Source organism: Salmo salar, chromosome ssa03 (assembly GCF_905237065.1).
Source record: "Salmo salar chromosome ssa03, Ssal_v3.1, whole genome shotgun sequence".
NCBI classification, from domain to species: domain Eukaryota; kingdom Metazoa; phylum Chordata; class Actinopteri; order Salmoniformes; family Salmonidae; genus Salmo; species Salmo salar.
The window spans coordinates 98,599,958-98,622,838 of record NC_059444.1 but is presented as its reverse complement, the minus strand read 5'-3'; the positions used below and the strand labels follow the sequence as shown (position 1 = coordinate 98,622,838).

At 43.1% G+C, this 22,881-nt stretch overlaps 1 protein-coding gene across 1 annotated transcript in view; it reads right to left on the bottom strand.

Annotated features, from left to right (window-relative positions):
• Nucleotides 1-10,930: 10,930 nt before the first annotated feature.
• The window catches only part of LOC123741768 (neoverrucotoxin subunit alpha-like), a 38,081-nt gene continuing 26,130 nt past the window's right edge, over nucleotides 10,931-22,881 (bottom strand). The window contains exons 3-5 of the mRNA XM_045715952.1: nucleotides 15,814-15,987; nucleotides 13,581-13,627; nucleotides 10,931-11,600 (exon numbers count right to left, since the gene is read on the bottom strand). Of these exons, the coding sequence (XP_045571908.1) occupies nucleotides 11,071-11,600; nucleotides 13,581-13,627; nucleotides 15,814-15,987 (751 nt within the window). The 3' untranslated portion in view covers nucleotides 10,931-11,070. The remainder of the gene's footprint in view (nucleotides 11,601-13,580; nucleotides 13,628-15,813; nucleotides 15,988-22,881) is intronic.

Sequence of the window (22,881 nt, the reverse complement as noted above, 5' to 3'; positions counted from 1 at the left end):
TGAGTCAACCAATAATATTACATTCAACATACACAATACCAACATACCGTCTCCAACCATCAGACCACTGAGTCAAACAATATTACATTCAAAATACACAATACCAACATACCGTCTCCATCCATCAGACCACTGAGTCAACCAATAATATTACATTCAACATACACAATACCAACATACCGTCTCCAACCATCAGACCACTGAGTCAACCAATAATATTACATTCAACATACACAATACCAACATACCGTCTCCAACCATCAGACCACTGAGTCAACCAATAATATTACATTCAACATACACAATACCAACATACCGTCTCCAACCATCAGACCACTGAGTCAAACAATAATATTACATTCAACATACACAATACCAACATACTGTCTCCAACCATCAGACCACTGAGTCAAACAATATTACATTCAAAATACACAATACCAACATACCGTCTCCATCCATCAGACCACTGAGTCAAACAATATTACATTCAACATACACAATACCAACATACCGTCTCCAACCATCAGACCACTGAGTCAACCAATAATATAACATTCAACATACACAATACCAATATACCGTCTCCATCCATCAGACCACTGAGTCAACCAATAATATTACATTCAACATACACAATACCAACATACCGTCTCCAACCATCAGACCACTGAGTCAAACAATAATATTACATTCAACATACACAATACCAACATACCGTCTCCAACCATCAGACCACTGAGTCAAACAATAATATAACATTCAACATACACAATACCAATATACCGTCTCCATCCATCAGACCACTGAGTCAACCAATAATATTACATTCAACATACACAATACCAACATACCGTCTCCAACCATCAGACCACTGAGTCAACCAGATGAAGTGGAGGGACAACTGCATCATTTAAATATGAATTAGTGGCCAGGTTTGATATCATGAGTTCAAATCATTCTAGATGTTGTTCACATTCCCTTCCAGTTGTGCTTAAGGTAACAATGGAAGGTATCCTTAAAATGCAGCGCATATTACATTCAGGCATTACCCCTGTCAGTGATATGGGCTTACAAACGAATCCATCCACATCAGCTTGGTTTGTAAAGTACTTTTCCCCATGTTTTGGTGGCTCATAACCTGGTCCAGATCACTTTTTCCAGGAAAACCAAAATGTCCATCCACTGCTACCACCACTGTTCCATTGTCCTGTAAAGAGATGTCTAATATACCTGGATACAACTTTATAGTTGTTAGACTCCAGGAAGAGTAGCTGCTGCTACCACCACTGTTCCATTGTCCTGTAAAGAGGTGTCTAATATACCTGTGTCGTGTCTTTGGTCTACCATTAAACTGAAGACATGTTTATCAATTAACTCCCTGTAATTATTATCACGCGATTAAACTGATTAATCGTTTAATTGTAATTAACTAGGAGATCGGGGCACCAAGGAGAATATTCAGATTACAAAGCTATAATTTTCCTAATATAACTTTCCTGTATTATAATATTATATTGTATTATAGTATAGGCCTATTATCTTCTGGTTTAAATGGTGTATTTTACCTCGTGTTCAGTCTCATTCCAAACGTCGTAAATTGTTGTATCTGCACGAACCCAGTCTTTACTAAAATCATCCATACATCAATTGTCTTAAAATCATTTATTTACTACACTAAGTAATTAACAGAAAACATACAAACAGTAATTATCGTCACAAAGGATTGGTAGAGGAATGTGCCCTTGTGGGCTAAACAGGCAGGTCGGCCTGTTGAACAATGGATCATAAAAGGTCAGCTGTGGCACACAGAGTTCATTAATATTAACAATTGTCAATTGAAGGCTCGCTCATTCGGGAACAATTGCAATCAATATGTTTTACGCTCATGTGTCGTCGAGATCCTTGTTCGAGCATCGTTCTGATGGAGAGTCTCTCTCTCGGTTAGAATGGATCTTTCAAAGCGACATTCATTAACATGTTATGGCTAGGGGGCAGTATTTTCACGGCTGGATAAAAAACGTACCCGATTTAATCTGGTTACTACTCCTGCCCAGTAACTAGAATATGCATATAATTATTGGCTTTGGATAGAAACACTCCAAAGTTTCTAAAACTTTCCTTTACAGGAAGTGGCCTGTCTGACCATTTCTTGAACTTCTTTGCCATCTCATTCAATTACAAAGGATCTCTGCTCTAACGTGACACTTCCTACGTCTTCCATAGGCTCTCAGAGACCGGGAAAAAACAGAATGTCGTCATCCCAGCCCCAGGCTGAAACACATTATTGCCTTTCTCAAGTGGGGATCCCAATAAACAAATAAAATGAAATACTAATGACAGGCAGAAATATGGCCTCAGATAAATAAGAGACGGACATCTTCACCTTTCCTGACAAGCTCTGGGATAGGTTTTGTTTTAGCCTCAACACTAATACATTTCACTTCTGCTTTTAGTGTCAACTTGAATTAGAGTGTGGCTGTGGAAGACTGGTCCCTTGATGATGTCTGCAAGTGTCTGAGTACCAATGATTCCATCAAATCATTCGAAGGTTCACAATCTTTCTGAAGAATGCCAACTCTATTCAACTGTCCACTTTGCAACGAGCATCCTTTCTCTGTGTCCAGACTACTCACACATATTGTCCTCTATCACCAGCATGAACCACATGTTGTAATTACCTGTGGAGTTAATGGGTGTGGGAAAACAAATAGATGTTTCAGCGTCTATCAGTCACACATCTACCAAAACCACACAGAGCTTTTCACCTCTATTGGGCTAGGTGGGACGCTTGCGTCCCACCTACTACGTAACAGCCACTGGCAGCCTGTGGCGCGATTTTCAAAACGTTAAAAATCCTATTACTTCAATTTCTCAAACATATGACTATTTTACAGCTATTTAAAGACAAGACTCTCGTTAACCTGTTAGGGCTAGGGGGCAGTATTGACACGGCTGGATAAAAAACATACCCGATTTAATCTGGTTACCACTCCTACCCAGTAAGTAGAATATGCATATACTTATTACATATGGATAGAAAACACCCTAAATTTTCTAAAACTGTTTGAATGGTGTCTGTGAGTATAACAGAACTCAAATGGCAGGTCAAAACCTGAGAGATTCCTTTACAGGAAGTGGCCTGTCTGACCATTTCTTGAACTTCTTTTCCATCTCTATCATTTACTAAGGATCTCTGCTCTAACGTGACACTTCCCACGTCGTCCATAGGCGCTCAGAGCCCGGGAAAAAACAGAATGTCGTCATTCCAGCCCCAGGCTGAAACACATTATCGCCTTTCTCAAGTGGCCGATCAAGGGACACTGGGCTTATGCGCGTGACCCCGACCGCCCCGCCTTTGGGATTTTTTCCTCTGTTTGCCGAAAAGGAGATTCCCTGTCGGAATATTATCGCTTTTCTACGAGAAAAATGTCGTAAAAATTGATTTTAAACAGCGGTTGACATGCTTCGAAGTACGGTAATGGAATATTTAGAATTTTATTGTCACGAATTGCGCCATGCGCGCGACACTTCTTTACTATTTCGGATAGTGTCTGGAACGCACGAACAAAACGCCGCTATTCGGATATAACGATGGATTATTTTGGACCAAACCAACATTTGTTATTGAAGTAGCAGTCCTGGGTGTGCATTCTGACGAAGACAACAAAAGGTAATCAAACTTTTATAATAGTAAATATGATTATGGTGAGTGCTAAACTTGCCGGGTGTCTAAATAGCGAGCCCGTGATGCCTGGGCTATGTACTTAGAATATTGCAAAATGTGCTTTCACCAAAAGCTATTTTAAAATCGGACAGTGTGGTTAGATTAACGAGAGTCTTGTCTTTAAATGGCTGTAAAATAGTCATATGTTTGAGAAATTGAAGTAATAGGATTTTTAAGGTTTTGAAAATCGCGCCACAGGCTGGCAGTGGCTGTTACGTAGGTGGGATGCAAGCGTCCCACCTAGCCCATAGAGGTTAATCTAACCACACTGTCCGATTTCAAAAGGCTTTACAACGAAAGCAAAACATTAGATTATGTCAGCAGAGTACCAAGCCAGAAATAATCAGACACCCATTTTTCAAGCCAGCATATAATGTCACCAAAACCCAGAAGACAGCTAAATGCAGCACTCACCTTTGATGATCTTCATCAGATGACAACCCTAGGACATTATGTTATACAATACATGCATGTTTTGTTCAATCAAGTTCATATTTATATCAAAAACCAGCTTTTTACATTAGCATGTGACGTTCAGAACTAGCATACCCCCGCAAACTTCCGGGGAATTCGCTAACATTTTACTAAATTACTCACGATAAACGTTCACAAAAAGCATAACAATTATTTTAAGAATTATAGATACAGACCTCCTCTATGCACTCGATATGTCCGATTTTAAAATAGCTTTTTGGTGAAAGCACATTTTGCAATATTCTAAGTACATAGCCCAGGCATCACGGGCTCGCTATTTAGACACCCGGCAAGTTTAGCACTCACCATAATCATATTTACTATTATAAAAGTTTGATTACCTTTTGTTGTCTTCGTCAGAATGCACACCCAGGACTGCTACTTCAATAACAAATGTTGGTTTGGTCCAAAATAATCCATCGTTATATCCGAATAGCGGCGTTTTGTTCGATGCGTTCCAGACACTATCCGAAATAGTAAAGAAGTGTCGCGCGCATGGCGCAATTCGTGACAATAAAATTCTAAATATTCCATTACCGTACTTCGAAGCATGTCAACCGCTGTTTAAAATCAATTTTTACGACATTTTTCTCGTAGAAAAGCGATAATATTCCGACAGGGAATCTCCTTTTCGGCAAACAGAGGAAAAAATCCCAAAGGCGGGGGCGGTCGGGTCACGCGCCTAAGCCCAGTGTCCCTTGATCGGCCACTTGAGAAAGGCGATAATGTGTTTCAGCCTGGGGCTGGAATGACGACATTCTGTTTTTTCCCGGGCTCTGAGCGCCTATGGACGACGTGGGAAGTGTCACGTTAGAGCAGAGATCCTTAGTAAATGATAGAGATGGAAAAGAAGTTCAAGAAATGGTCAGACAGGCCACTTCCTGTAAAGGAATCTCTCAGGTTTTGACCTGCCATTTGAGTTCTGTTATACTCACAGACACCATTCAAACAGTTTTAGAAAATTTAGGGTGTTTTCTATCCATATGTAATAAGTATATGCATATTCTAGTTACTGGGTAGGAGTGGTAACCAGATTAAATCGGGTATGTTTTTTATCCAGCTGTGTCAATACTGCCCCCTAGCCCTAACAGGTTAAGAGACAACTTAGATGAGAATTGTCCTCATGATGAATTTGAGACTGGGACTGATCCCATTGAAGATGACATGAGTGATGTAGAGAGTCTGCCAGAGGCTGAATATGTTCAAGCCACAGAGATCAACACTGAGCAGCTAATTGAAGGTCTCAAAAACAGTATCTGTCTTTTTATTTAGAAAATCAGGAAAGAACACTGCATCCCAGCTACGGTACAGAATAACATTGTTGAGGACCTCAGAACCATTTTGGATGCATTTATCCACAGGCCCCTCAGGTTTCATCTGACAAATAAATATGGTTGAACATGACAATCTCAGGGACTTCTTAACAACTCTGCAGTACTTGAGGAATGCATTAGATGCATAAGCTGTGAGTGGATGCTGGAGCATTACTGTGTGAAAGAATTGGACATGGTCAGGACAACTGAAGTACCACTGAGCAACAAAGAAGGTTATAAAACAAGGTCATTTCAATACAGCTACATAGCCCCGGGCTATATGAATATAAAGACATGAGACAAAACAATCATAATGAATCAGATTACGTGGAGAGGGGGACCTGATCTTAGATCATAATGAATCAGATTATATGGAGAGAGGGGGACCTGATCTTAGATCATAATGAATCAGATTATATGGAGAGGGGGGACCTGATTCTAGATCATAATGAATCAGATTACATGGAGAGGAGGACCTGATCCTAGATCATAATGAATCAGATTACATGGAGAGGAGGGACTTGATCCTAGATCATAATGAAGAGGGGATATATATAATATAGCCTACTATATTTAATATTCCATAAACTATTGTTATTTTTAACAGTTTTATTAATTCATTCTAATTAATTTAATAATTATGACACACCCCTCACTATTGTGATTGGTTGCACTAATTGCACTGTTTGTCTACATAACCTGGTTCAAGTATTCATGACATCACCCTGAAGAAGACACAGTGATGCTGAAACGTTGGTAAATACCCAATAAATTAGTGGGAGTTTATATATGGAGTGTGGGACTCTCTTTATTTATTTAGATAGTTTATAACTCTTATGTATGTGCCATCTTTCTGTGCTTTTCAGGCAGCCTGGCAACTAACTGAAAAAACAGAGTCAAGACAAAAACACCAGAAAGAGACCCAAGAAGACTTGGACGCAGCATCAGAGGACAGAGAAGGATGTTCAGAACTCACTCAGTCTGGTAAGTTGGTGAGGGTAGACTTTGAGGCTGCTTACCTGACAGCTTCAAAGGACAGAGAGGGATGTTCAGAACTCACTCAGTCTGGTAAGTTGGTGAGGGTAGACTATGAGACTGCTTACCTGACAGGATCAGAGGACAGAGAGGGATGTTCAGAACTCACTCAGTCCAGGAAGTTGATGAGGGTAGACTATGATGCTGCTTACCTGACAGGATCAGAGGACAGAGAGGGATGTTCAGAACTCACTCAGTCTGGTTAGTTGGTGAGGGTAGACTATGAGACTGCTTACCTGACACGGAGGAAGTCTTTCCTTTTCATCTCCTCTCCCTTACAATCCCTATGCCCCCCCTCTCCTCTCCCCTACCTTCCCTATGCCGCCCCCTCCCCTAATGTGTTGGACCATGATGTTTATTTGTTTGAATCCTTTCTTTGTTTGTGGTTAGGTTAGAAGAGAATGACTCCTCAACCCAAGAGGTCCTGGAGCAGCTGTGATTAGGTTAGAAGAGAATGACTCCTCAACCCAAGAGGTCCTGGAGCAGCTGTGATTAGGTTAGAAGAGAATGACTCCTCAACCCAAGAGGTCCTGGAGCAGCTGTGATTAGGTTAGAAGAGAATGACTCCTCAACCCAAGAGGTCCTGGAGCAGCTGTGATTAGGTTAGAAGAGAATGACTCCTCAACCCAAGAGGCCCTGGAGCAGCTGTGATTAGGTTAGAAGAGAATGACTCCTCAACCCAAGAGGTCCTGGAGCAGCTGTGATTAGGTTAGAAGAGAATGACTCCTCAACCCAAGAGGTCCTGGAGCAGCTGTGATTAGATTAGAAGAGAATGACTCCTCAACCCAAGAGGCTCTGGAGCAGCTGTGATTAGGTTAGAAGAGAATGACTCCTCAACCCAAGAGGTCCTGGAGCAGCTGTGATTAGGTTAGAAGAGAATGACTCCTCAACCCAAGAGGCCCTGGAGCAGCTGTGATTAGATTAGAAGAGAATGACTCCTCAACCCAAGAGGCCCTGGAGCAGCTGTGATTAGATTAGAAGAGAATGACTCCTCAACCCAAGAGGTCCTGGAGCAGCTGTGATTATGTTAGAAGAGAATGACTCCTCAACCCAAGAGGCCCTGGAGCAGCTGTGATTAGGTTAGAAGAGAATGACTCCTCAACCTAAGAGGCCCTGGAGCAGCTGTGAGAGAGTATCAGTGTGGAACATTTGGGAACATTTAAAGAAGGTTCCCGGAATAGAGGATTGTCTGTTACGTAAAGGGTCATTAATGATACCCTCCTAATATTGAGTTACGCCTGGTCAGTTTGTCATGGACAGAAAGGTGTCCTTAATGTTTTGTACACTTAGTGTAAACTGCACAATAATTATACATTTATGGATTTTTTTTATGTAACCTATTGTTTTCTCTATATTCAACCTGCCATCTACCCACCTGGGGACTGAGGGTTATGAGAGAACCCCCACAACACTAGCTTCTCTTATACAACCTGCCACCTACCCACCTGGGGACTGAGGGGTATGAGAGAACCCCCACATCACTAGCTTCTCTTTATACAACCTGCCATCTACCCACCTGGGGACTGAGGGGTATGAGAGAACCCCCGCATCACTAGCTTCTCTTTATTCAACCTGCCATCTACCCACCTGGGGACTGAGGGTTATGGGAGAACCCCCACAACACTAGCTTCTCTTTATACAACCTGCCATCTACCCACCTGGGGTCTGAGGGTTATGAGAGAACCCCCACATCACTAGCTTCTCTTATACAACCTGCCACCTACCCACCTGGGGACTGAGGGGTATGAGAGAACCCCCGCATCACTAGCTTCTCTTATACAACCTGCCACCTACCCACCTGGGGACTGAGGGGTATGAGAGAACCCCCACATCACTAGCTTCTCTTTATACAACCTGCCATCTACCCACCTGGGGACTGAGGGGTATGAGAGAACCCCCGCATCACTAGCTTCTCTTTATACAACCTGCCATCTACCCACCTGGGGACTGAGGGTTATGAGAGAAACCCCACATCACTAGCTTCTCTTTATTCAACCTGCCATCTACCCACCTGGGGACTGAGGGTTATGGGAGAACCCCCACAACACTAGCTTCTCTTTATACAACCTGCCATCTACCCACCTGGGGTCTGAGGGTTATGAGAGAACCCCCACATCACTAGCTTCTCTTTATACAACCTGCCATCTACCCACCTGGGGACTGAGGGTTATGAGAGAACCCCCACATCACTAGCTTCTCTTTAAACAACCTGCCATCTACCCACCTGGGGTCTGAGGGTTATGAGAGAACCCCCACATCACTAGCTTCTCTTTATACAACCTGCCATCTACCCACCTGGGGACTGAGGGTTATGAGAGAACCCCCACATCACTAGCTTCTCTTTATTCAACCTGCCATCTACCCACCTGGGGACTGGGGGTTATGAGTGAACCCCCACATCACTAACTTGCATGTTCTGCAGCCTTGTAAAGATAAGGAGGGGATGACTGGGAGGCAGGTTGGCATATATTTATATTTTCTTATTCCAGTCCTTTACTGAGATTTGTGTGTAGGTATTTTTTTCTGGAATTGTTAGATATTACCTGTTAGATATTGTTGCACTGTCGAAACTAGAAGCACAAGCATTTCGCTACACTCGCATTAACATTTGTTAACCATGTGTATGTGACCAATAAAATTTGATTTGATTAGTCAAATCTAGAGGAAATCACACAGTTCTGCCTCCAGGTCAAGATTCATGACAAACGTCAACCTGCAACTGGGAGAGGCAATGTAAAATCAATAACGAAATTGTTTTCACAAATAACATAGTTTTCTTGTTTCAAGTCTGTTTTATTATGAAAAGTAAAATATATCCTTTTATACTTGTACAACTATGGAGCGTATGTCCATATATAATTATACAATTAGTTATTCAACATAAAAGACAACAAATGATCACATTGGTATTTTAACAGTGTTATTGTAAGAGTTTAAATGTTTAAACAGAGGATACAACTAAAACAGGTTAAAACAAGTGCAGTATGTTCTGAGAATGTTACTTTAATGTCAACTCATAACATCACACTATAACTTCATGGGAGTCTTGTGGAAAGACTGCATGTTGTTTTGGGTGGATTGAGTGACGTTTAAAATTTGCAGAATATTCCTGCAATATTTTCACCTCTTGTCAGACGCCAACAGCCTAGTCGGCTGCAGACATTCATAAGGAGTTCAAGTAGTTTATTTCCCATTTGCAGGTATAAAAAGTAATACATAAATTGAAATTCCTTGTTGGAGCTCTCTCACATATAGGACAGTACATACCAGAGGAGGCTGCTGAGGGGAGGACAGCTCATAATAATGTCTGGAACAGAGTGAATGAAATGGAACACATGGAAACCACATGTTGGATACCATTAAACTAATTCGCCTCCAGCCATTACAAACCTGTCCTCCCAAATTAAGGTCCCACCAACCTCCTGTGGTACATACACAAATAAAATCTCATAAAATCACACAGTGTGTGTGTGTGTGTCAGAGTGTGTGTCCTGTGTGTGTCCGCTGTGTGTGAGTGTGTGTGTGTCCAGTGTATGTGTGTCCAGTGTGTGTGTGTCAGTGTGTGTCCCCGCTGTGTGTGTGTGTGAGTGTGTGTGTTTGTGTGTCCAGTGTGTGTCCTGTGTGTGTCCCCGCTGTGTGTGTGTGTGTTTGTGTGTGTGTGTCAGTGTGTGATTGTCCAGTGTGTGTGTGTGTCCAGTGTGTGTGTGTCAGTGTGTAAGTGTCAGTGTGTGTGTGTCGTGTGTGTGCGTGTCAGTGTGTGTGTGTGTCAGTGTTTGAGTGTGTCAGTGTTTGTGTGTGTCCAGTGTGTCCAGTGTGTCAGTGTGTGTGTGCCCAGTGTGTGTGTGTGTGTGTCGTGTGTGTGTCCGCTGTGTGTGTGTGTGTCCAGTGTGTGTGTCCAGTGTGTATGTGTGTGTCCAGTGTGTGTGTCAGTGGGGGTGTGTCAGTATGTGTGTGTGTGTGTGTGTGGCCAGTGTGTGTGTGAGAGTGCCAGTGTGTGTGTGTCCAGCGTGTGTCCGTCCAGTTTTTGTGTGTGTCCTGTGTGTGTGTGTGCCCTGTGTGTGTGTGTCCTGTGTGTGTGTCCAGAGTGTGTGTGTGTATGTGTGTGTGTGTGTCCAGAGTGTGTGTGTGTCCAGTGTGTGTGTGTGTGTGTGTGTGTGTGTGTGTGTGTGTGTGTGTGTGTGTGTGTGTGTGTGTGTGTGTGTTGTGTTCCTGTGTTTGTGTGTCGGTGTGTTCAGTGTGTGTGTGTGTGTGTGTATGTGTGTGTCCTGTGTTTGTGTGTCCAGTGTTTGTATGTGTCTATTCTGTGTGTCCAGTGTGTGTGTGTGTGTGTGTGTGTGTGTGTGTGTGTGTGTGTGTGTGTGTGTGTGTGTGTGTGTGTGTGTGTGTGTGTGTGTGTGTGTGTGTGTGTGTGTGTGTATGTGTGTGTCCTGTGTTTGTGTGTCCAGTGTTTGTATGTGTCTATTCTGTGTGTCCAGTGTGTGTGTGTGTGTGTGTGTGTGTGTGTGTCTGTCAGGTTATTATTTACAGTGACACTGAGGAGTCTTCATCATAATGAACCCTAAACCCTGGATAGAGGGGCTCAGTGAATGTGGTGTAGAATGTGTACAGGTGGGTCAGTGTGTCAGAGGATGCTCTATAGAAGGACAGAGTGCCGGCTGGCCAGTCCAGATACACTCCTACTCTGTGGGAGCTGGAGGAGGGGACGTCTACTATAGTGAGATTATTATTGTACCAGGCAGTGTAACTGTTGTCATAGCAGAACAGACTCCAGGACTTGTCATTGTATCCAAGACAACAGTCATCACCCCTTCCTCTCCTGTTGATTCCTTTGTATGTCACTCCAATATCAGCCCCTCTCCCACTCCACTCTACCTCCCAGTAACAGCGCCCAGTCAGACCCTCTCTACACAGCACCTGCTCACAGTCCTCAAATCTCTCTGGGTGATCAGGAAACGGCTGCTTCTCTCTCCTACATGTCACCTTTCTGTTCTCCTCAGACAGAGAGATGAGTCTGTTTACTGTGTTTAGGTCGAGTGTGAGATCACAGATATCTGATGGATGAAACCAGACACAATATTAGAAATCATCATCATTCACATTAGAATGTTAAACCTGTTGGGGCTAGGGGGCAGTATTTTCACGGCCGGATATAAAAATGTACCCGATTTAAACTGGTTACTACTCTTGCCCAGAAACGAGAATATGCATATTATTAGTAGATTTGGATAGAAAACACTCTAAATTTTCTAAAACTGTTTGAATGGTGTCTGTGAGTATAACAAAACCCATATGGCAGCCAAAAATCTGAGAAGATTCCATACAGGAAGTGCCCTGTCTGACAATTTCTGGTCCTTCTAGGTTATCTCTATCAAAAATACAGTATCTCTGCTGTTACGTGACAATTTCTAAGGCTTCCATTGGCTGTCTGAAGGCGCCAGAAAGTGGATTGGGGCGTCTGCTGTCTCTGGGCAGATAACTGCAGCAGATTTTGTGAGTGGTCAGGCTGGGGACAGTGACACTGGATAGGCACGTTCATGAGAATTCTCAATTTTTTCTTTCAGCCTTTGAATGAAAACAACGTCGCCCGGTTGGAATATTATCGCTATTTTAAGAGAAAAATCGCGTAAAAATTGATTTTAAACTGCGTTTGACATGCTTCGAAGTACGGTAATGGAATATTTTGATTTTTTTTGTCACGATATGCGCCGGCGCATCACCCTTCGGATAGTGTCTTGAACGCAAGAACAAACGCAGCTATTTGGATATAACTATGGATTCTTTGGAACCAAACCAACATTTGTTGTTGAAGTAGAAGTCCTGGGAGTGCATTCTGACGAAGAACAGCAAAGGTAATCCAATTTTTCTTATAGTAAATCTGAGTTTGGTGAGTGCCAAACTTGGTGGGTGTCAAAATAGCTAGCCATGATGGCCGGGCTAACTACTCAAAATATTGCAAAATGTGTTTTCACCGAAAAGCTATTTTAAAATCTGACACCGCGATTGCATAAAGGAGTTCTGTATCTATAATTCTTAAAATAATTGTTATGTTTTTTGTGAACGTTTATCGTGAGTAATTTAGTAAATTCACCGGAAATTTCGGTGGGTATGCTAGTTCTGAACGTCACATGCTAATGTAAAAAGCTGGTTTTTGATATAAATATGAACTTGATTGAACAAAACATGCATGTATTGTACAACATAATGTCCTAGGAGTGTCATCTGATGAAGATCATCAAAGGTTAGTGCTGCATTTAGCTGTGGTTTTGTTTTTTGTGACATTATATTTTAGCTTGAAAAATGGGTGTGTGATTATTTCTGGCTGGGTACTCTCCTGTCATAATCTAATGTTTTGCTTTCGTTGTAAAGCCTTTTTGAAATCGGACAATGTGGTTAGATAAAGGAGAGTCTTGTCTTTAAAATGGTGTAAAATAGTCATATGTTTGAAAAATGGAAGTTTTGGGATTTTTGAGGAGCTTGTAATTCGCGCCACGCCCTATCATTGGATATTGGAGCGGTGTTCCGCTAGCGGAACATCTAGATGTGAGGTTAACGAGAGTTTTGTCTTTCAAATGGTGTAAAATAGTCATATGTTTGAGAAATCAAAGTTAGAGATTTCTTTGGTATTTGTATTTCGCTCCACTCGATTCCACTGGCTGTTGACTAGGTGGGACGCTCACGTCCCACATAGCCCAGGGAAGTTAAGGGGGTTATAAGTTTTTGCATTTATTTTCATATGTTCCAAATTTGACCCCTGTGTCTTGACTTGATGTGCATTTGCAATATGACAATTTACTGTGGAGCGCGCTCGCCATCTTTTGGATTTTTGCTGTGTGACACTTGGCATTTGCCATAAGACATTTGCAATAAGCTTTGAATGATCTGCCTTCCATTTGAGTGGTATTGGATATCGTGTATATGTTTCGTACGGTGCCAATATGTTCCCATTAATTTTTGTCCATTTCAGGGGGGTCTTCCCTTACTTGAATTAAGACTTATTCTTAGTCATATTCCTCACAGCAGTAAACACTCACATTTTCTAAGCCCAGGTTTCATTGTGTTCTCTCCACCATGTTCCACACTGTAGCGGGAAGCAGAAGAACAGACAGTCATTGAGGGATACACCTGAACACACACACACACACACACACTGGTCACACACACACTGGACAAATACACAAACATACTTGTGTGTGTGTGTGTGTGTGTGTGTGTGTGTGTGTGTCTGTCCAGTTTGTTTGTGTGTGTGTCATTTGTGTTTTTGTATTTGTGTTTTTGTATGTTTGTGTATTTGTCCAGTGTGTGTGACCAGTGTGTTTGTGTCCAGTGTGTGTGTTTGTGTGTGTGTGTTTGTTTGAGTAGGTTTCCACACACAGACACACACACACACACACACACACACACACACACACACACACACACACACTGGACAAACACACACACACACACACACACACTGGACACAGACACCGGACACACACACACAGGTCACACACACACACACACACACACACACACACACACACACACACACACACACACACACACACACACACACACACACACACACACACAACAGGACACACACACACACACATGACACACACTCACACAAAGGACACACACATACACACAGACTGGAAACACCTGCACACACACACTGGACAAACACACTGGACACACACACACACACACACACACACACACACACACTGGACAAACACATACACTAGACACACACACACAAACACACACAGGACACACACGCACTGGACACACACAGACTGGACACACACTCACACACAGGACACACAGACACACAGACTGGAAACACCCGCACACACACACACACACACACACACTGGACAAACACACTGGTCACACACACACAGGACAAATACACAAACATACTTGTGTGTGTGTGTGTGTGTGTGTGTGTGTGTGTGTGTGTGTGTGTGTCTGTCCAGTTTGTTTGTGTGTGTGTCATTTGTGTTTTTGTATTAGTGTTTTTGTATGTTTGTGTATTTGTCCAGTGTGTGTGACCAGTGTGTTTGTGTCAGTGTGTGGTTTTGTGTGTGTGTTTGTTTGAGTAGGTTTCACACACACACACACACACACACACACACACACACACACACACACACACACACACACTGGACAAACACACAAACACACACACACACACTGGACACAGACACCGGACACACACACACAGGACTCACACACACACACACACACACACACACACACACACACACACACACACACACACACACACAGGACACACACACACACACAGGACACACACACACACAAAGGACACACACATACACACAGACTGGAAACACCTGCACACACACACTGGACACACACACTGGACACACACACACACACACACACACACACACACACTGGACAAACACATACACTAGACACACACACACAAACACACACAGGACACACACACACTGGACACACACAGACTGGACACACACTCACACACAGGACACACAGACACACAGACTGGAAACACCCGCACACACACACACACACACACTGGACAAACACACTGGACACACACACACAGGACACACACAGGACACACACACAGAGGGCACACATACACACAGGACACACACACACAGGACATACACACAAAGGACACACACAAAGTGGACACACACACAGGACACACACACACACACACACACAGGACACACACACACAGGACACACACAAACAGGAGACACACAAAGGACACACACACACTGGACACACACAGATACACGACACACACTCAGGACACACACACACACACACACAGGACACACAAAAACAGGAGACACACACACACAGGACACACACACACAGGACACACACACACCGGACACACACACAGCACACACACACACTGGACACACACACATAAATAACACACACACACAGGACAGACACACACACACAGGACACACACACACTGGACACACACACATAAATAACACACACACAGGACACACACACACACACAGGACAGACACACACACACACACTGGACAGACACACACACACACTGGACAGACACACACACACTGGACAGACTCACAGAACTCAAACACACACTGGAAAAACACATACAGGACACTCACACACAGGACACTCTCTCACACACAGTAACATTTGTCCAAGTGATGGTCAGAATATTTGTCTTAACTCGCCTGATAAGTCAAACATGTCTGATATGACCATTGACATAAACCCTCTACATACTTGAGTTTTTCCAGTCTGCAGTGTGGATCCTCCAGTTCAGCAGAGAGCAGTCTGACTCCTGAGTCTCCTGGGTGATTGTAGCTCAGGTCCAGGTCTCTCAGGTGTGAGGGGTTTGACCTCAGAGCTGAGACCAGAGAAGCACAGCCTTCCTCTGTGACTAGACAGCCTGACAGCCTGCAAAGAGTCAAATCATATTAAAACCACACTGCTATTCTTTGGTGGTGAAAATAGTGGCAGTATATTTTTTCAACATTTTCTGAAATATCAGTGTCCTGAAACCTGCCATATCTATTCATAAATTAATATATCATTATTAGAAATGACAAACTATTGAAGTATTGCTTGTAGAGAGAAAAATATATAGTACAAATATTTGAGTAGACTGACCAGACCAGTTTAAAAAGCAGTATCAGTCAAAAGACAGACATTGAGGTATCAGATTTAGATTGTATGGAGTATACAGTCCATACCATATCTATTTTGACAGTGAAGCTAACATTTTAAATGTGGCTCTATACTCCAACATTTTGGATTTTAAATAAAATGTTTCATATGAGGTGACAGTATATAATGTCACCTTTTTTATTTGAAGGTATTTTCATACATAACTGTTTTACGTTTTGAAATAAAAGCACTTTTCGTGTCTAGTCCCTCTATTTGAAGAAGTCATACGTATTCTGACCAATTTACTCATACTGTATTTAAATAGTCAAAAGTTGAGTATTTGGATGTAAACTTGTTGATTGCAATTGCAGTTTGTTTTGGTTGTGTTTTGGGTTATGTTTTACCCAATAGTAACTGAATGGTGGATGATGACTGGAGTAACTTTCTTTCTTTGTGAGTAGATAACATGTTTCTAAACCCTACTAAATTTATCCTGATGATGGCATGATAAAGAAAAATCATGAATGAGCCATGAATTATGATGAGTGAGAAAGTTACAAAGGCTACAACAAAACATGCTAACCTCTCACCATTACCAATAACAGAGGCTAATCAAATCAAATCATATTTATTTATATAGCCCTTCGTACATCCGCTGATATCTCAAAGTGCTGTACAGAAACCCACCCTAAAACCCCAAACAGCAAGCAATGCATGTGAAAGAAGCACGGTAGCTAGGAAAAACTCCCTAGGAAAAACTCCCTAGAAAGGCCAAAAACCTAGAAAGAAACCTAGAGAGGAACCAGGCTATGAGGGGTGGCCAGTCCTCTTCTGGCTGTGCAGGGTGGATATTATAACAGAACATGGTCAAGATGTTAAAATGTTCATAAATGACCAGCATGGTCAAATAATAATAATCATAGTAGTTGTCGAGGGTGCAACAAGCACGTCCGGTGAACAGGTCAGGGTTCCATAGCCGCAGGCAGAACAGTTGAAACTGGAGCAGCAGCACGGCCAGGTGGACTGGGGACTGCAAGGAGTCATCATACCAGGTAGTCCTGAGGCATGGTCCTAGGGCTCAGGTCCTCCGAGAGAAAGACAGAAAGAGAGAATTAGAGAGAGCATATTTAAATTCACACAGGACACCGGATAAGACAAGAGAAATACTCCAGATGTAACAGACTGACCCTAGCCCCCGACACATAAACTACTGCAGCATAAATACTGGAGGCTGAGACAGGAGGGATCAGAAGACGCTGTGGCCCCATCCGATGATACGCCCGGACAGGGCCAAACAGGCAGGATATAACCCCACCCACTTTGCCAAAGCACAGCCCCCACACCACTAGAGGGATGTCTCCAACCACCAACTTACCGTCCTAAGACAAGGCCGAGTATAGCCCACAACGATCTCCGCCATGGCACAACCCAAGGGGGGGCGCCAACCCAGACAGGAAGACCACGTCAGTGACTCAACCCACTCAAGTGACGCACCCCTCCCATGGACGGCATGGAAGAACACCAGTAAGCCAGTGACTCAGCCCCTGTAAAAGGGTTAGAGGCAGAGAATCCCAGTGGAAAGAGGGGAACCGGCAAGGCAGAGACAGCAAGGGCGGTTCGTTGCTCCAGCCTTTCCGTTCATCTTCACACTCCTGGGCCAGACTATACGTAATCATAGGACCTACTGAAGAGATAAGTCTTCAGTAAAGACTTAAAGGTTGAGACTGAGTCTGCGTCTCTCACATTGGTAGGCAGACCATTCCATAAAAATGGAGCTCTATAGGAGAAAGCCCTACCTCCAGCCGTTTGCTTAGAAATTCTAGGGACAATTAGGAGGCCTGCGTCTTGTGACCGTAGCGTACGTGTAGGTATGTACGGCAGGACCAAATCGGAAAGATAGGTAGGAGCAAGCCCATGTAATGCTTTGTAGGTTAGCAGTAAAACCTTCAAATCAGCCCTTGCCTTAACAGGAAGCCAGTGTAGGGAGGCTAGCACTGGAGTAATATGATCAATTTTTTGGGTTCTAGTCAGGATTCTAGCAGCCGTATTTAGCACTAACTGAAGTTTGTTTAGTGCTTTATCCGGGTAGCCGGAAAGTATAGCATTGCAGTAGTCCAGCCTAGAAGTAACAAAAGCATGGATACATTTTTCTGCGTCATTTTTGGACAGAAAGTTTCTGATTTTTGCAAAGTTACATAGATGGAAAAAAGCTGTCCTTGAAACAGTCTTGATATGTTCTTCAAAAGAGAGATCAGGGTCCAGAGTAACGCCGAGGTCCTTCACAGTTTTATTTGAGACGACTGTACAACCATCCAGATTAATTGTCAGATTCAACAGAAGATCTCTTTGTTTCTTGGGACCTAGAACAAGCATCTCTGTTTTGTCCGAGTTTAAAAGTAGAACGTTTGCAGCCATCCACTTCTTTATGTCTGAAACACAGGCTTCTAGCGAGGGCAATTTTGGGGCTTCACCATGTTTCATTGAAATGTACAGCTGTGTGTCGTCCGCATAGCAGTGAAATTCAACATTATGTTTTCGAATGACATCCCCAAGAGGTAAAATATATAGTGAAAACAATAGTGGTCCTAAAACGGAACCTTGAGGAACACCAAAATTTACAATTGATTTGTCAGAGGACAAACCATTCACAGAGACAAACTGATATCTTTCCGACAGATAAGATCTAAACCAGGCCAGAACTTGTCCATGTAGACCAATTTGGGTTTCCATTCTCTCCAAAAGAATGTGGTGATCGATGGTATCAAAAGCGGCACTAAGATCTAGGAGTACGAGGACAGATGCAGAGCCTCGGTCTGACGTCATTAAAAGGTCATTTACCACCTTCACAAGTGCAGTCTCAGTGCTATGATGGGGTCTAAAACCAGACTGAAGCGTTCCGTATACATTGTTTGTCTTCAGGAAGGCAGTGAGTTGCTGTGCAACAGCTTTTTCAAAAAATTTTGAGAGGAATGGAAGATTCGATATAGGCCGATAGTTTTTTATAATTTCTGGGTCAAGATTCGGCTTTTTCAAGAGAGGCTTTATTACTGCCACTTTTAGTGAGCTTGGTACACATCCGGTGGATAGAGAGCCGTTTATTATGTTCAACATAGGAGGGCCAAGCACAGGAAGCAGCTCTTTCAGTAGTTTAGTTGGAATATGGTCCAGTATGCAGCTTGAGGTTTTGGAGGCCATGATTATTTTCATCATTGTGTCAAGAGATATAGTACTAAAACACTTTAGTATCTCCCTTGATCCTAGGTCCTGGCAGAGTTGTGTAGACTCAGGACAATGGAGCTTTGGAGGAATACCCAGATTTAAAGAGGAGTCCGTAATTTGCTTTCTAATGATCATGATCTTTTCCTCAAAGAAGTTCATAAATGTATTACTGCTGAAGTGAAAGCCATCCTCCATTTGCGAAGGCTGCTTTTCAGTTAGCTTTGCGACAGTATCAAAAAGACATTTCGGATTGTTCTTATTTTCCTCAAATAAGTTGGAAAAATAGGATGATCGAGCAGCAGTGAGGGCTCTTCGATACTGCACGGTACTGTCTTTCCAAGCTAGTCGGAAGACTTCCAGTTTGGTGTGGCGCCATTTCCGTTCCAATTTTCTGGAAGCTTGCTTCAAAGCTCGTGTATTTTCTGTATACCAGTGTCATGACTGTCCTGATCAGGTCAGGGTACAGGAGACCACCACCCTACAGATTATCTCCCAAAACCCCAACAGAGGAGGAGAGATCTAGGGGTCTGAAGATGTGGGGGTTTTATGACCCCTCACGCCATAATAAACCTTAGGCCACTGAGAAATTCCTTTGTCCTCTCACTATGGAGAACTGGCCTCAGAACATTAAAACATGCAATAAAGGGACTTTGGAACAATGGTTTCCGTCAGCCACAATGGTGGTCATGACGAGAGGTGGAATATGAAAATGTATGTAACTTTTGAATTGTTATTAAAGGTTAAGAGATGACGTTATTATGAAAACATTGTACCTTTAAGAGTTTTCCCAGTATATGCCTGATGTTTATACATTGTACGTTGTGTGGAAAATATCCAAATCAAAGAGAATGTTTTGGTAAAGATGAGATGTGAAGGTAGTGTCTAAAATAGGATTTTAGTCAAATCTAGGCCTTGCCCCTTTACTTGGTCCGCCCAGAGAATTGCCCTAAAGGCGGTTACGCCCACTTCTGACCCTAGGGTATAAGACAGGAGAGTGAAGAATTAACAAGGAGACTAAGTGACCCCAAGCTGCAGCTAAGGTCTAACAAAGTCAACGAACCCCAAAACGAAACACAAGGTTGAAGACAAAGAAATCTTTTTCTACACGAGCTACGGACGAGTAGCTGTGTCTAAGCGGGTGAATTCAAGCCGAACCACACTCTCCATTGAATCGTGGTATAGACACCGTTCGAGTCCGAAGCTGTGAGCTCTGAGCTACAGAGCTGTCTGTCCTCAGAAGACCCCTTTCAGATCAAGGGCGAGGGATCAGACCACTAAGCCAAGAAGGACACTGACATCGTGAGGACAACCAGAGAGTTGCGCCGGAGAAGTGCGTCATTGAGAAGCCTAAACGACACACGCGGAGCTTCCCACCTGAGACCTCCAACACGTAATTACATCATTATATTCTGACCCATAAGAGCGGCAGTTCGGGGCAAGGCTAGGTTTAAATAAGCATGGCTGACAAATGAATCCAAATGTATATTTCTCTCATGTACTTTCTTGATTTCTCTCTCTTTTAAATCCCCATTTTGGGTAACACGCGCCATAGTGTGTTGGCCCGTTATACTAAGTCCTAATCAATATCTAGACTGTGTTTTGTGTATGTGTAATTTTATCATCATTTTAGCTTGCTAGTAAATAAATAATCAACTAAGATTGGTGTGGTAAACTCATTGGTGAAGCCCGGGTCCGTGCAGATTCCCCGGATTATGCGACGTTCAGAATGAGACTGTAGAGGAAATTGATTAATTTAGCGACTGTTGTAAAATCGATATTCTGATATCCTTTGAGTTAATTTGGGAAATAGAAACACAATCAAAATACTGTTCCCATGGTGCCCCAGGTTGATGAGTTAATAATTGCTTGATTCATCGCTTAATTAATTTAATCATGAACGTCCCCAATCTAACAGGTCCCGTAGAGATCAACCTAGCCGACATGCCCCTCCGCCTAACTCTCACAAAGGGTCAGGACACAAGGGTAACAAGCGTAACAAGGGCAACAAAGTGTTCAACAATGATTTAAACGCTAACCGAAATGATATAGAAGCTCTGATAAAAGCTCTGACTAGGCGTAAAATCGTTCTAGACACAAGCCCGCAGGTTTTGTCTACAGATTTGGACACGGAGGTGGAGATGCACGAGATAAGCAGCTTTGCAACAGATGATTCCTCTCCCATTCCGATAGAGGACCCACTGGGTCACGTAGGTGACTTATCTGTCTTGGAAATCGACGCAGATTACAAACCGCTCCGTTCTCCCAACCCACTCCATTTTGTTGGGGATATGACGAGAAAAACCAACTCGAACAGGCCATACCTTAGAACAGTCCTGGAGGACTGTGTGACCTGTCACGCTCTGATAGATTCGGGTTTGACAATTTCCCTCATATCCGAAACCTTGCTGGATGAACTAAAAGGGCAGTGGACCCAACAAAACGTTGGTTGAAAACGGAACATTGCGATACGAATCTTCGAGGTTTCACTCAAGCTACCTCGCCCCTAACCAAACGTCTCCTACTTAAACTCAACTTCGAAAGCGTGTCACTGATACACCCCGGGTATGTGACTAGCATCGAAATCGAATGGATGCTGATTGGGAGTGATTTAATTGACCGTCTGGTACCACTAATGGATTGGAAAACCAATCAAATCTGGTCACAAATACCTATGCCAACTCCGTTGACTTCGCCGCATTCTTCCAAGGCTACCTGCCATACATTGTGCAACGACGTGTGTCCGACGTCAGCATCTGACGCAAACCCGGTGAACTTGGCCATGAGCCCGCCATTTGTGGCAAATGACAATGTGAGTTGGACTCGGAACTTAACCAAACATGAGGTTTTCTTGTGCGGCTTGGGTGATTCACCAGCCGACACTTACTGCCCTCCTCTGATAGGGGGCGTGTGCCTGAACGGCACTATGGCTGAGGATAGCAGCCTGGCCACCTGGTCAGAAAAATCCGCAATCAGTTTGGAAATGTTCAACGAAATTTCGAAAACAGCTAACTGCCATCCCCTTGTGCCGAAAACTTTTAGATTTCCACTGGGAACGACTCCCCAGACAACACTCACCGCAATAGGGGTGTGTGCGCTATCGATCCGCATTGGAACCAAGGAATTATCCCACTACCTACTGGTTGTCGCGGACCTCCCACATACAGTCTATGTGGGAGCGGATATCTTGGTAAGATTGGGTGTTAACCTGTTGGGTCTAGGGGGCAGCATTTGCACGTCTGGATAAAAAAAATGTACCCGATTTAATCTGGTTACTAATCCTACCCAGTAACTAGAATATGCATATACTTATTATATATGGATAGAAAACACTCTAAAGTTTCCAAAACTGTTTGAATGGTGTCTGTGAGTATAACAGAACTCATTTGGCAGGCAAAACCCTGAGACATTTTCTGACAGGAAGTGGATACCTGATGTGTTGTATTGACTTTAAACCTATCCCATTGA